The following is an 11,207-nucleotide window of genomic DNA, read 5'->3' on the forward strand; positions in this document are numbered from 1 at the left end:
CAGCCAGTACTCTGAAGTGCTGAGCCATCCTTCCAGCCCTCCTGCTCCTCAACTTTGATAGAAGATGTCTTCAACACCCCTTTCCTTTCTGACTGCCAGAATGGTGCTGTGCTGTCTTCCCCAGGTGACTTTTCCTTCTTGCCCAATCTCTGCTGTGAAGTCTGCCCAGTCTCAGAAATGGTGCATCATCTTCTCTGCCTTTGGTGACAGGGTACCCAGAAGTCTGAGCTTTGGTGTCAGTACAGGGCTTGCTGGCAGGCACGGCTAGTGTCCAGCTGAGGTTGCTCCTGCATTGAATGTGAGAAGTCAGGTAACAAGTGGATGGTGCCTCTGGAGTCCCAGTTCCGACAATGCTCTGGGGCCAGCAAGGGTCAGACTTGGCCCTATATGTACCTGCTAGGAGCCAGACCCAAGAGTGGGCAGGAACAAAGTGGCAGGATTCTGCCTCTGGGATGTGAGAATGAAAATGGGCTATGATTGGTGTCATCTGTCATATCCTATAGAAATCCTGGTGTCAACATCACAACCTCCTCTAGCTGGTAGGAGGTAGGGCAGGTATTTCAGGGTGGCATCCTTTAGTCAGGGGCTTGACATCTGCCCTACAGCCACAGAATACATATTGCAGCCACATGACTGAGGCCTGGCTATAGGCATCCTTGTGGCTTTTGAGGTTCGGGGCAGAAGTTAGGAACTGCTGTGGTATGTGTTTCTTCTGAATCGTGTCATCTTCACACAGAGGCTGGGTTGCTCTTTGCCCTGTACCCTACATAAAAGTGTGGCCTGTATCTGACTGGTCAGGATGACAGGCATCTCTTGTGCTGTCATGCATGGAAGCATCTGAGGCCTGACCACATGGTGCTTCTCCAGTCTTCCCTGGGTGATAGAGAGATGTTAGAGTGGACATGTGTCATTTCAGGGCTGGAGCCAAAGGCCCCACTGAAGACTCTGGAGAAAGGTACAGCTGTATGTAGCTTACAGGAGAGGACCAGGATGAGAAGGGAAGAGGAGGCCTCAGACCCCACCTCTGCAGCTGCCCAGATGTTGCGGCTCCAGGACTGCTTGTCATCTCCCTCTCCCTCCTCTACCAGGTGACTCTAGGTGTCCCATGTCACTGGGCCCACAGCCTAGTACTGCCACCACCTGTCAGAAGCACTGGCTGGCCTGAACAGGTTGCCCAAGAACCCTCCTTTGAGAGGTATCCTGGAATGTGTGTAGCCCTAGCCAAGTAGCACCTGCTAACGTGGGGCGTGGTGCTTAGCTGGGACTGTAGCAGCCCTCTGGAGATCCTGTAGCCAAACCATATTCTTGAAGGAAATGTCAGGTGACCTCTAACAGGTTCACATCACAGATCAGAGCCAGTATTCAGCAGGGCCAGGTCATTTGCTGAACATCAGCAGCCAACCTGACAGCTCAGGCCCAATGTAGTATATTAATGCTGATCCCAGGCTTCTGAACTGCACTGGGATGTGGAAGGGAAAGGCAAGTAGCCACACAAGGAATGGGTAGCCCATATGTACTGATCTGTTTTCAGGGTACTTCCTGGGCCAGAGGAAGCCCAGAAGCAAGCAGAGCGAGCCCGAGCACCCATTGTACCCTTCGGAGTGGACCTGTGTTACTGGGGCCAGGAGCAGCTAACAGCTGGAAAGATTCTTAAGTGAGTCTATGGTATCTGGTTCCTAGGACTCAGAGCACAACCTGAGGATGCTGAGACTTGAGCCTTACTATTGCTTCTTTGGGAGGTCCCCATGAAGGTTATCTATTAATCAGTGTGAAGGAATAGCTAAAACTCAGTTCTGAGATCCTCCTAACAAGTGTGGCTCCTCAAGATGCTGGAGGCAGATGGGTCCAGGGTTAACTGGGTCAGAAGCTGGATTCTTGTTCCCAAGAGCCTTCTGAGTGGGTCTACTCCAGCACAAACCAGGCTGCAGATAGCTAGTGGAAGATAGAGGGAGAAAGACACATCTAGGAGTACAGGCGAAAGCTTACCTAGGAGGAGGAGGGAGTCGGGTGGCTGGAAAAGCCCAGGCTGCATTTGTTGGCACTGTACTTAAGAGCTAGCACTGGGAGTCTAAGACCAGTAAAGCTAATGACGTGTGAACCTCAGGCTGGGCTGCCTGGATGCTAAGCTTACAAGGCAGGAATTGGGACCTTGAGACGCCTAAGGAAGAGAGCCAGGTCCCCATGTGAGAGTCCTGGTTCATGGCTTTGCCCTGAGGCTCCATGATGTTAAATATTGGTACAGCTAGGCTAGTTGTGAGGAACTTCCCCAAGTTCAAATCATAGCCAGCCTGTGTTCCCTGGTCAGGGCTGTTTCACCCACCTACAGTTCAGACTGCTCAGGATCTTGGGCCCTATCACTCTCCTGTCTGCATGTGCCCCATCATCTCTGAGCAATCCACAGAGGGCCACTCTTTTTTTTTTTTTTTTTTTTTTGGTTTTTTCGAGACAGGGTTTCTCTGTGTAGCCCTGGCTGTCCTGGCACTCACTTTGCAGACCAGGCTGGCCTCGAACTCAGAAATCCGCCTGCCTCTGCCTCCCGAGTGCTGGGATTAAAGGCGTGCGCCACCACGCCCGGCGAGGGCCACTCTTGAGGCAGCTGGCATCCATGTGCAGAGCCCAGAGAATATCCAGAGAATATGCTATGTGTTGTTGGATCAGAAGTTGAGCCTTTGCCACACTGTGGCATTCAGAGAAAAGTGGCCTTGGTGATGGACTAACTCGTCCGTAGCTTAGGTATAGTGCTTGCCTAACATCCATGAGGCCCTAAGTTCAATCCCTAGTACTGTCAGGAAAAAAAAAAGGAAACAAGGTTTGGCAGTGGGCACAGAGCAAAAGCAAAGCCATGGTTGCAGGGCCCTGGAGCTGCTGCCCTGCTTTGCAAGGGGAATCTAGCCCTAGGCTAGTAGTTAGACCTACCATCTTTGGCTGGTTCGTGAACATGAGGATTTGAACCCAAGTGTATTGATCATGTTCTTTAGTCTAGGAAGGCCTCAAGGCCACCCTAGGCCAGTGCTTCCCCCAGGATTGAGGGGTAATTGGGGTGCATTGGGATTGGGCCAGTCCCCTTCTTCTAGTCCAGAGGAGCTACTTTGAGGGTTTCTGGTGCACCTTGCAGATCTGACTCTCAACACCGCTTCTGGAAACCCAGCGAGGTGGAGGAAGAGGTGGACAGTGCCCATGTTTCTGAGATGCTCCATAGCCGACACATTACCTTTTCAGGGACGTTTGAGCCTGTGCAGCACAAGTGCCGGGCCCTGAGGCCTAATGGCAGGCTCTGCGAGCGCCAGGATCGACTGAAGGTAAGGCCAGTAGGCAAAGCTATGGACATGAAGTTATACTTACCCAGGGAGAGGCTGGGCCATGACTAGGGGCCTGGGAAGTGCGGCCCTCTTTGCCTCCATTCTAGACCAGGGATATTCGTGAGCCCTGAGGGGCCCTGTAGAGGAAGGTTTATAAGCAGTGTCATAATTGCTTAGCCACTGCCCATCAGAGAATCATGTGTGGGGTTCTTTGTCCTAGTGCCCGACATTGACTTCTGAGAGACCATCTGTTATAGCCAGAGTACTTTTCTTCAGCTAGAGCTGTATGTGGTCTGAGACCTGAGGTTGGGAAAGTACATACATGATGCAGAAGTAGCAGAATAGAGAGAACTTGCTTTGGATAAGCAGACCAGTTCTTAGACTGCTGATGCTGTCTCTCCCCAGATCTCCCCCTCTGTGAGGAGGGCACACAATTAGAGGGCTTGGCTGTACCACCCTCCCCTAGAGCTATTTGTGTGATCTCCTAGCCATCAGCTGCTCTGTGCTTATTGTATAGTGCCCATTCCATGGGAAGATCATCCCCAGAGATGACAAGGGGCAGCCTCTCAACCCAGAAGACAGAGCCCGTGAACAAAGGCAGCAGCTTCAGCAGCAGCAGGCGCATCCAGGTAGGTGTGTGGGAGCAGGAGAGGGGCTGCAGGCATAGCCCTGGAACTTGTGGTCACCAAGTTGCAATTTCTGTTTGTTTGAGTAGCAGGTTGGAGGCTCCCTGGGCAAGGTTGGGTACACATGGCTGGTGAGGTATTTATCTTGAAGGCTCACAACAGGAAGTGGATACTTCTGACTCCATATACCACCCTGTCAACCTCTGCAGGAAGGGACTGGACCCAGAGTTTCATATGGTAGATGAGCACTCGACCTCTGAGCTACAGTCCCCAGGTTCTGATTCTCACGCCTGCTTCCTGAGCAGACGATGAGCAGCAGCTCTCCTGGTACAGTCATCTACTCTAGTTCTTGTGCCTAGACGCTAGGTGGTCTCGTCTGCCGGCTCTGACTCGGCCAGCTCCAGCCCCTCTCCTGCTCCCACACGCCTACATGGGTGCTCAAACTCAGCCTAGTGTCTAAACCTATTTCAGGGGCTGTAGTCAGCCCCTGGAGGGCCCTTCCATAAGGGGATATGTCTGCAGGTCCCTTCATAGACGCAAATACTTGTTTCATCTTGTGCCCAGAGACAAGTCTGGGTTGTATAGCGGTGGGGAGGGCCTGACCTGTTCATCTGCAGGAGAAACCTTCCCTGGTGGCTCACACTCAGGAGCAAATTAAGTGCCTATTTTTGTGTCAACCCTGAAGAGTATCTAGTTTTCCAGCCCTTGGTGGCTTGTTAACAAACAGGTATCAGGCCACGGGCCAAGCCTGGTGCTGGCCAGTCAGATGTGAAATAGCATCTCTTTACTAACTGCAGTATTGATCCCGCCTCCCTCGCACACGGGGCAATTTTCTTTTCCCTGGTGCTAACCTCAGTGACAATGCACACGGTGCTCCAGGGCCCTTCAGCGCCCAGGAAGGCCGCACAGCCCCAGCGTCTATTGATTTTCTTCAAAGGCTTTTAAATTGCTCCTTCATTTTCCTGAGGTGCTCATTCCATCTCCACTGGATGCCAGCATTTTTTCGTTGTGTTTAAACAATTGCTCCATTCACCAGGTTCCTAAACTGTGACGCCTTCTTATTACTGGGAGATAAACTGTTTAGACAGTTTTCCTTAATCTTGGATTAATCGTCCCTGTATCTGAATCGTGCAGTCCTGAGTTCCTTCACTTCAAAAAAATCAGTTTGGAGAGGCCACGCCATCTGTCTGTCTGGTGTGCTTGCTTCTCCCTCAGTGGACGTGCCCCTTACAGTCTGGCTTTGCGGCCACTCTGTTTCCAGGCACGCTGTCCACTCTGCCCCAGCCCATGGGACCTCTTTGGCATTTGGATGCCCTTGTAGTAAAGAATGCCAGGTCTCTGCCTGCTGGGCTCACCCATAGGCCTAAAGGGTTCGGTTTACTTTGCTTTTATCTGATTCACTAGACTGTCTTTCCCAAGCCAGGCTGGACTGGTGTCATCCTAATGGGACTTAGGGGAGCCTGTGGAGGTGAGCCAGCAGACTGAGCAGGGAACTCAGGAGTCCTGGGCGCTGACTCCCAGAAGGGCCTCGTATTTATCTACATGACTAATAATCTCAGCAGCCCTGCACATGAGCAGTGATTACACCAGGGAGCTGGCCCGGGACTCATGAGGCTGCTCAGTGGGCTGCGTGCTGTTCAGTCCCTCTCACTTTCCACCCTTGTGACTACAACAGCCAGTGCCCAGCTTACAGGTGGGATGACTCTGCTCTGCACTCGGAGGCCCAGAATTCACACTTGCTGTGAATCAGAGAACCCATCTGCAGCCTACCATGCACCTCAACTGGATACCCTAGCTTCACATGCCAGTTAGGTACCAGATATGTCTGAAAGCACCACAGTTGGCCTGAGTGGCAGGGAAGTAGCCTGAAGACACTCTGACTCCATGGCCAAAGCCTTGACCACTGTCCTACCTGAATGGTCAGGAATGCCAGGAGTAGTGGCGGTTGGGGTAGGCCTGCCCGGACCCTTCCAGCCTGTTCAAGTTGAGGGGACCCTTGGAATACTAGGGGACTAAGTGACAGAAGGGGATAAGGAAAGAGATGTCTCTGAGTGGATTTCATTCCAAGATTGCTATGTCACTCAGCACAGACCCTCTCAGACTATGGTACCAGGGCATGCAGCAGGCAGGCTCCAGCCCTACATCCAGAAGAAACCCACAAGGGTTACTCCTGGTTGGTGCCAGACATCTTTTGAAATTATCAAGTTGTGCTCAGATTGGCAGGACCCTGAGTTTCTGAAGGACGTGGAAGCAGCCACAGGGGTGGACCTCGGTTCATCCAGGTACAGCAAGAAAGGCAAAGGGAAAAAGAAGAAGCACCCTAACCTCACGGATCTGCGAGAGCGTGCCAACACCGCCCGGGCCCGCCTCGAGAAGAAGGTCTTTGCCAAGTAAGAGCTACTCACTGGTCCAAGGCCTTAGGCTTTAGGATGTGTGGGGGGAGAGCCATTGAGTTGCTAGCCACTTCTGGTGACTGTATTAGTCAAGGTGGGCAGGGACAGGCCATGCCAAGAGCTGGTGGGGAGCAGAGCTGCAGCTGTGTGCCCTGAGCACTCTTCCTAGGAGTCTACAGCCACCTCTCTGTAAGTAGAGCTGGGTACAGCAAAATGGCCCTAAGAGGCCAAGTACTGGCTTTGCTGTGCCATGCTGGGCTAGTGCCATGCTGTCTATAGGAGTAACCTCAGAGAAGACAGGCACGATGTCAGGCACTCCTGGAGCCAGATACTTTATCATAGTACTGGTCGGTAAGCTCCTTGGTCAGCCTTGGGGTGGGGTGGGGGCTGGTCCACATAGGCCTCCTGCTTTTTCCTACAGCCCTTTCTAGGGGCCCTTACCTCTGGACCTGCAACCCATGTTCAGCTGTGCCTTCGCCCTAGAGTGCAGCCTGGGATTAGCAAGCATGGGATCTTGCAACTGCCTTCAGTTGCAAGGAGACATAGCCAAGACCTGTGGTGGGGAACAGACTGGGTTCCCCTGCTCTGTCTGAGCACTACCCTACAGAAGTTCCACTGGAAACCTTTATGAGGTCCAGAAGCAGCAAGCCAAACTAGGACTCCAGAGTCCTGTCAAGTCCTTAGTCACTTCTTACTGTGCTCTCTCCATAGGGCAGCCGTGCAGAGAGTAGTTGCTGCCATGAACCAGATGGACCAGAAGAAACACGAGAAGTTTGCAAACCAATTTAATTATGCGCTGAAGTAAAAGGGTGTGGGTGTGCTGAATATGCTGTAGTCCCCTTTGGCCGTCAGCTCTTCTCCGTCCGTTAGCTTACTAGGATAGGAAGGAGAATAGACTTAGGTCTGAGTAGAATCCGAGCTTGTTTTTTCTGTATGTAACAATGGAGTGATGCATTAAAATACTCTCCAGGAGGCCAGGGGACATGGTTTAGTGGTGAGGCCAGCGTTTGATTCCCAACCATTTTAACCACACATGTGGTACCTCACCTGTAATTCCAGCACTTGGACATAAACAGGACCTGAATCCTAGGCCAGTATGGATTACAGAGCAAGACTGCTTGAGAAACAAGAACAAAAAGCCAGATGAGGCGACGCACACCTGTAGTCCTTACACTTAGCAGGCAGGGCAGGAAGATCAATACAAGTTCAAAGCTAACCTAGTTGCCAGGCATGGTAGGCATATCTTTAATCCCAGCACTGAGAAGGCAAGACAGGTGGATCTCTGAGTTTGAGGCCAGCCTGTTCTACAGAGTGAGTTCCAGGACAGCCAGGGCTACACAGAGAAACCCTGTCTTTAAAACAAACAAACAGCTAAGCTAGTCTAAGTTGTAAATTCTAAGCCAGCCAAACTTACATAAGCAGAGTATGTCTCTGAGGGAAAAAAAAAAATCCCTTCAGGATAACGTACCTGCATTGGAGTCGGATAGGGGCAGGCACTCCATCTGGTCAGCCCTTGGGCAGTGAGTGTGTCCCTAGTGGTGCTATGTATTTTATGATGCCTTCAGCAATCCACCCTTTCATGCATATGCTGTTTAATACACATGTCCAGCTCCTGGCACCACTCTGGACCAGGTGTGTTGAGCCCTAACTCACATACCATGTAGTCACCCAGGTTATGCACAATGTATAACGAGTGACTCCATCCGCTTCCAGAACTTTAGTATTCAGACAAACTGCCTGACCACCTCGAAGCCCTCTTTCTCTTTCCATGCCTGTGCGTTTAGAGTAATTGGGTCTGCAGCTTTTGTTTTTGTTTTGAGATGTGGTCTCTTTATGTAGCTCTGGCAGTCTTAGAGCCCACAGTGTAGACCAGGCTGGTCTCCAACTCAGAGATCCTCCTGCCTCTGCCTCTTCAGTATTGAGATTAAGGGCATGTACCATGACTCCTGGCTGAGTATGCCCTTCTGTTCCAGCTTCTTTGCCTTTGAAGGTTCTTCTGTGTTGTGATACCAGTATTTCAGTCCTGTTTCTTACACATACAGACCACAGCAGAGGACGAGGGAGGTGGCTCAGCAGGTAAAGCACTTGCATGTAATTATGAGGACTGAGTTGGAGTCCTCAACATCCATATAAAAGTCAAGTGGTTATGGTAATCTGCATGTAATCCTGCCCTTGGTGAGAGGAGACAGGATCTCTGGGGCAAACTCAGTAAAGAGACTAGCCAATCAGTGCATTCTGGATTCAGCAAGAGACTCCGCCTCTGTAAATAGAGTGGAGAACAGTCAAGGGAAACACTCAGCTATAACCTCTGGCCTATAATATGAAAATTCACATATGCCCATAGACATCTGCCCACACATAGGCAAACACACACACAAAATCACAGTGAATGGAGTCATATTTTGTCATTGCCACACCCACCCTCTCATTTGAGACATGGTCTCTCTTTGGAACCCTGCCTGTCTGGTAACTCATTTTGTAGATCAGGCTGGCCTCCAATTCAGAGATCTGCCTGCTTCTGCCTCCCAAGCCCTGGGACTAAAGGCGCCACCATGGCCTGTCTCCATGGATTTGTTATTGATGTTTGGTCTGTTCCTACCTTAGGGCTACCGTGAATATCTGTGCTTTGTTTGTGTGGACAACTGTTTCTGTGCATCACTGATGCATATAGTAACTTCCTTGTGAGGGGCTAAGCTGTTGGATGGTGGCTGCATCATTTACACTCACTCTGCTCTGCTTCCTTTATGCCATTACTGGTGTCTTTGTTTCTTTTGCTTTTCTGAGAATTCTATACAAGAGGTCTGTGCTCACATCATTTCCACCTCTCCTGCCTTCTCCAGGTTCTCCCATGCCCTTTTCTCAAATTCATGATCTCTTCTTTGTCATCACATATGAAGACAGTTGCTGTTATCTTTAGCAGTCAGTCTCACCGTCATGTTCTGGGAGTCAGCTAAGGGCAACAACATTCACCTATGTCATTTTGATAGTCTCTTGACTCCCTGGCCACACCTTAGGAGATTTCCTGTTCGTATACATGGACTTTTGTTAAATAGTGTCTACTTAAAGATTTTTTTAAAAAAATCACATGATTATCTCAATAGATGCAGAAAACACCTTTGACAAAATCCAATATAATAAAATAATAAAAGTCCTAGAGAGACTAGGAACAGGGAACATGTAAAGGAAACCCATCAGGACAACAGCTGATTCCCAGTGGAAGTTGTAAAAGGCAGAAGAGTCTGGACCAGGGTACTTCAAGGTCTAAAAGACCATGGATACCAACTTACAGTACTGTACCCAGCATCACTTCCTGCCATAGTTGAAGGAAAGAGGAAACCACTCTGTGGTATAAACACTCCAGAAGAATTCACGTCCACCAAACTGGTCCTAGAGAGGATACCAAAAGCAATTCTTTAGACTGAATAGAGGAAAAAGGACAAGGAAGACAAGTGAAGCTGTAATTGCTGAAGCACAAAAGAGGATGAATGCAAAGAGCAAACCAGGAGCCAGCACACACCTTAAACCAGAACGACGTTTTAATAATATCCTTAGCTCCCCAGTCAAGAAACACTGGTTTGTTGAATGGATTGAGAACAAAGATTTAAAGATTGGGGCCACCTTAAAGCACAAGGATAGAAAAAAAGTATCCCAAGCAAGTGCAAAGAGGAAGGAAGCAGGTGTCACTCACTACCTTATTATTTTATTTTTTGAGACTGTGTCTTCCTACTCAGTCCTAGCCTGCTATATAAACCAGGTGGGCCTTGAACTCACAAAGATCTGCCTGCTTCTGCCTTCCAAATGGTGGAATTAAGGACAAAGAGTCTTTGTTCTAATCAAGAGAACAATTGACCACGAATACATTACAGTTCTGTATGTACCAAGCTCTAGAACACCCAATTTCATAAGAAACATGCCATTGAGCTTAAAGACACAGATTACTCCAGTTCCGTATTAGTGGGTGATTTCTGTACCCCACTTTCTCCAGAATACAGGCCATCTGAACAGCAACAACAAAAAAGAATAGAGATATCAGAATTAAGTGATGTCATACAGCAAATGGAGCTAACAAATATGTACAAAATGTTTGACCCAAACACTAAAGAATATACATTCTACACAGCAGGCCAAATACCCAAAATAGATCATATTGGCCAGGAGGTGGTAGTCCACACCTTTAATTCAAGCACTCAGGAGACAGGGGCAAGCAAATCTTGAGTTTGAGGTCAGACTGGTCTACAGAATGGGTTCTAAGATAGCCAGGGTTACCCAGAAAATCCCTGTCTCAAAAAATGAAAATAATAAACTAGATCACATAATTTGACACAAAACATTATCTTAAGTTCAGATAATTGAAAAAATTTAATATATATCTTATCAAGCCACAACGCAATAACGCTTCAAATCAATAGCAAACAAATTCCTGGTAATTATATAAATTCATGAAGATGGAACAACACATTACTAAATAGTGAATGGGTCAAAAAAGAATCAAGAAAAAATGTTTTAATCCTGAAGTCAAATACAACTAAAAACACAGCAAAACCTCTGGATACATAGAATGGCAACCTATGAGGCACTAACTCTACCTATTAAAAATCAGAAAAAGCACAAATAAATGACTTAATGATGTAATTCAATGATTTGTAAAAACAGGAACAAATCCAAATTGAGTAGAGTGGAATACCTAGTAAAAACAACATAATGAAATTGGAAGAAAAAAGAAACAATGAATCTAAGAGCTGGTTCTTTGACAAGTCATTGGCAGATTCTAGCTAACCAGCTAACCAAATCAAAATAAACAAAAATAAAGACATGATTCAAATGAATAGAATTCAAGTTGAACTGGAACCATCACGGCACCAATGAAATCCAGAGTCCTGTAGAGGAGT

The 11,207-nt window shown here is 48.6% G+C and overlaps 1 protein-coding gene across 7 annotated transcripts in view; it reads left to right on the plus strand.

The window, feature by feature from the left end:
• Uvssa (UV stimulated scaffold protein A) overlaps positions 1–10,547 on the plus strand; it is a 45,454-nt gene extending 34,907 nt beyond the window's left edge. For 5 of the 7 annotated variants that reach the window (XM_021163841.2, XM_029477455.1, XM_021163842.2 and 2 more), the window contains exons 9-14: positions 917–1,088; positions 1,532–1,654; positions 3,116–3,299; positions 3,817–3,928; positions 6,141–6,315; positions 7,030–7,567. In XM_021163841.2, coding sequence (XP_021019500.1) covers positions 917–1,088; positions 1,532–1,654; positions 3,116–3,299; positions 3,817–3,928; positions 6,141–6,315; positions 7,030–7,123 — 860 coding nt within the window. In that variant the 3' untranslated portion in view covers positions 7,124–7,567. Of the gene's footprint in view, positions 1–916; positions 1,089–1,531; positions 1,655–3,115; positions 3,300–3,816; positions 3,929–6,140; positions 6,316–7,029 lie in introns of all 7 variants that reach the window. The other 2 variants (XM_021163840.2, XM_029477454.1) reach the window with 1 other exon arrangement.
• Positions 10,548–11,207: the final 660 nt, after the last annotated feature.

This window comes from Mus caroli, chromosome 5 (assembly GCF_900094665.2).
Source record: "Mus caroli chromosome 5, CAROLI_EIJ_v1.1, whole genome shotgun sequence".
Lineage (NCBI taxonomy): Eukaryota > Metazoa > Chordata > Mammalia > Rodentia > Muridae > Mus > Mus caroli.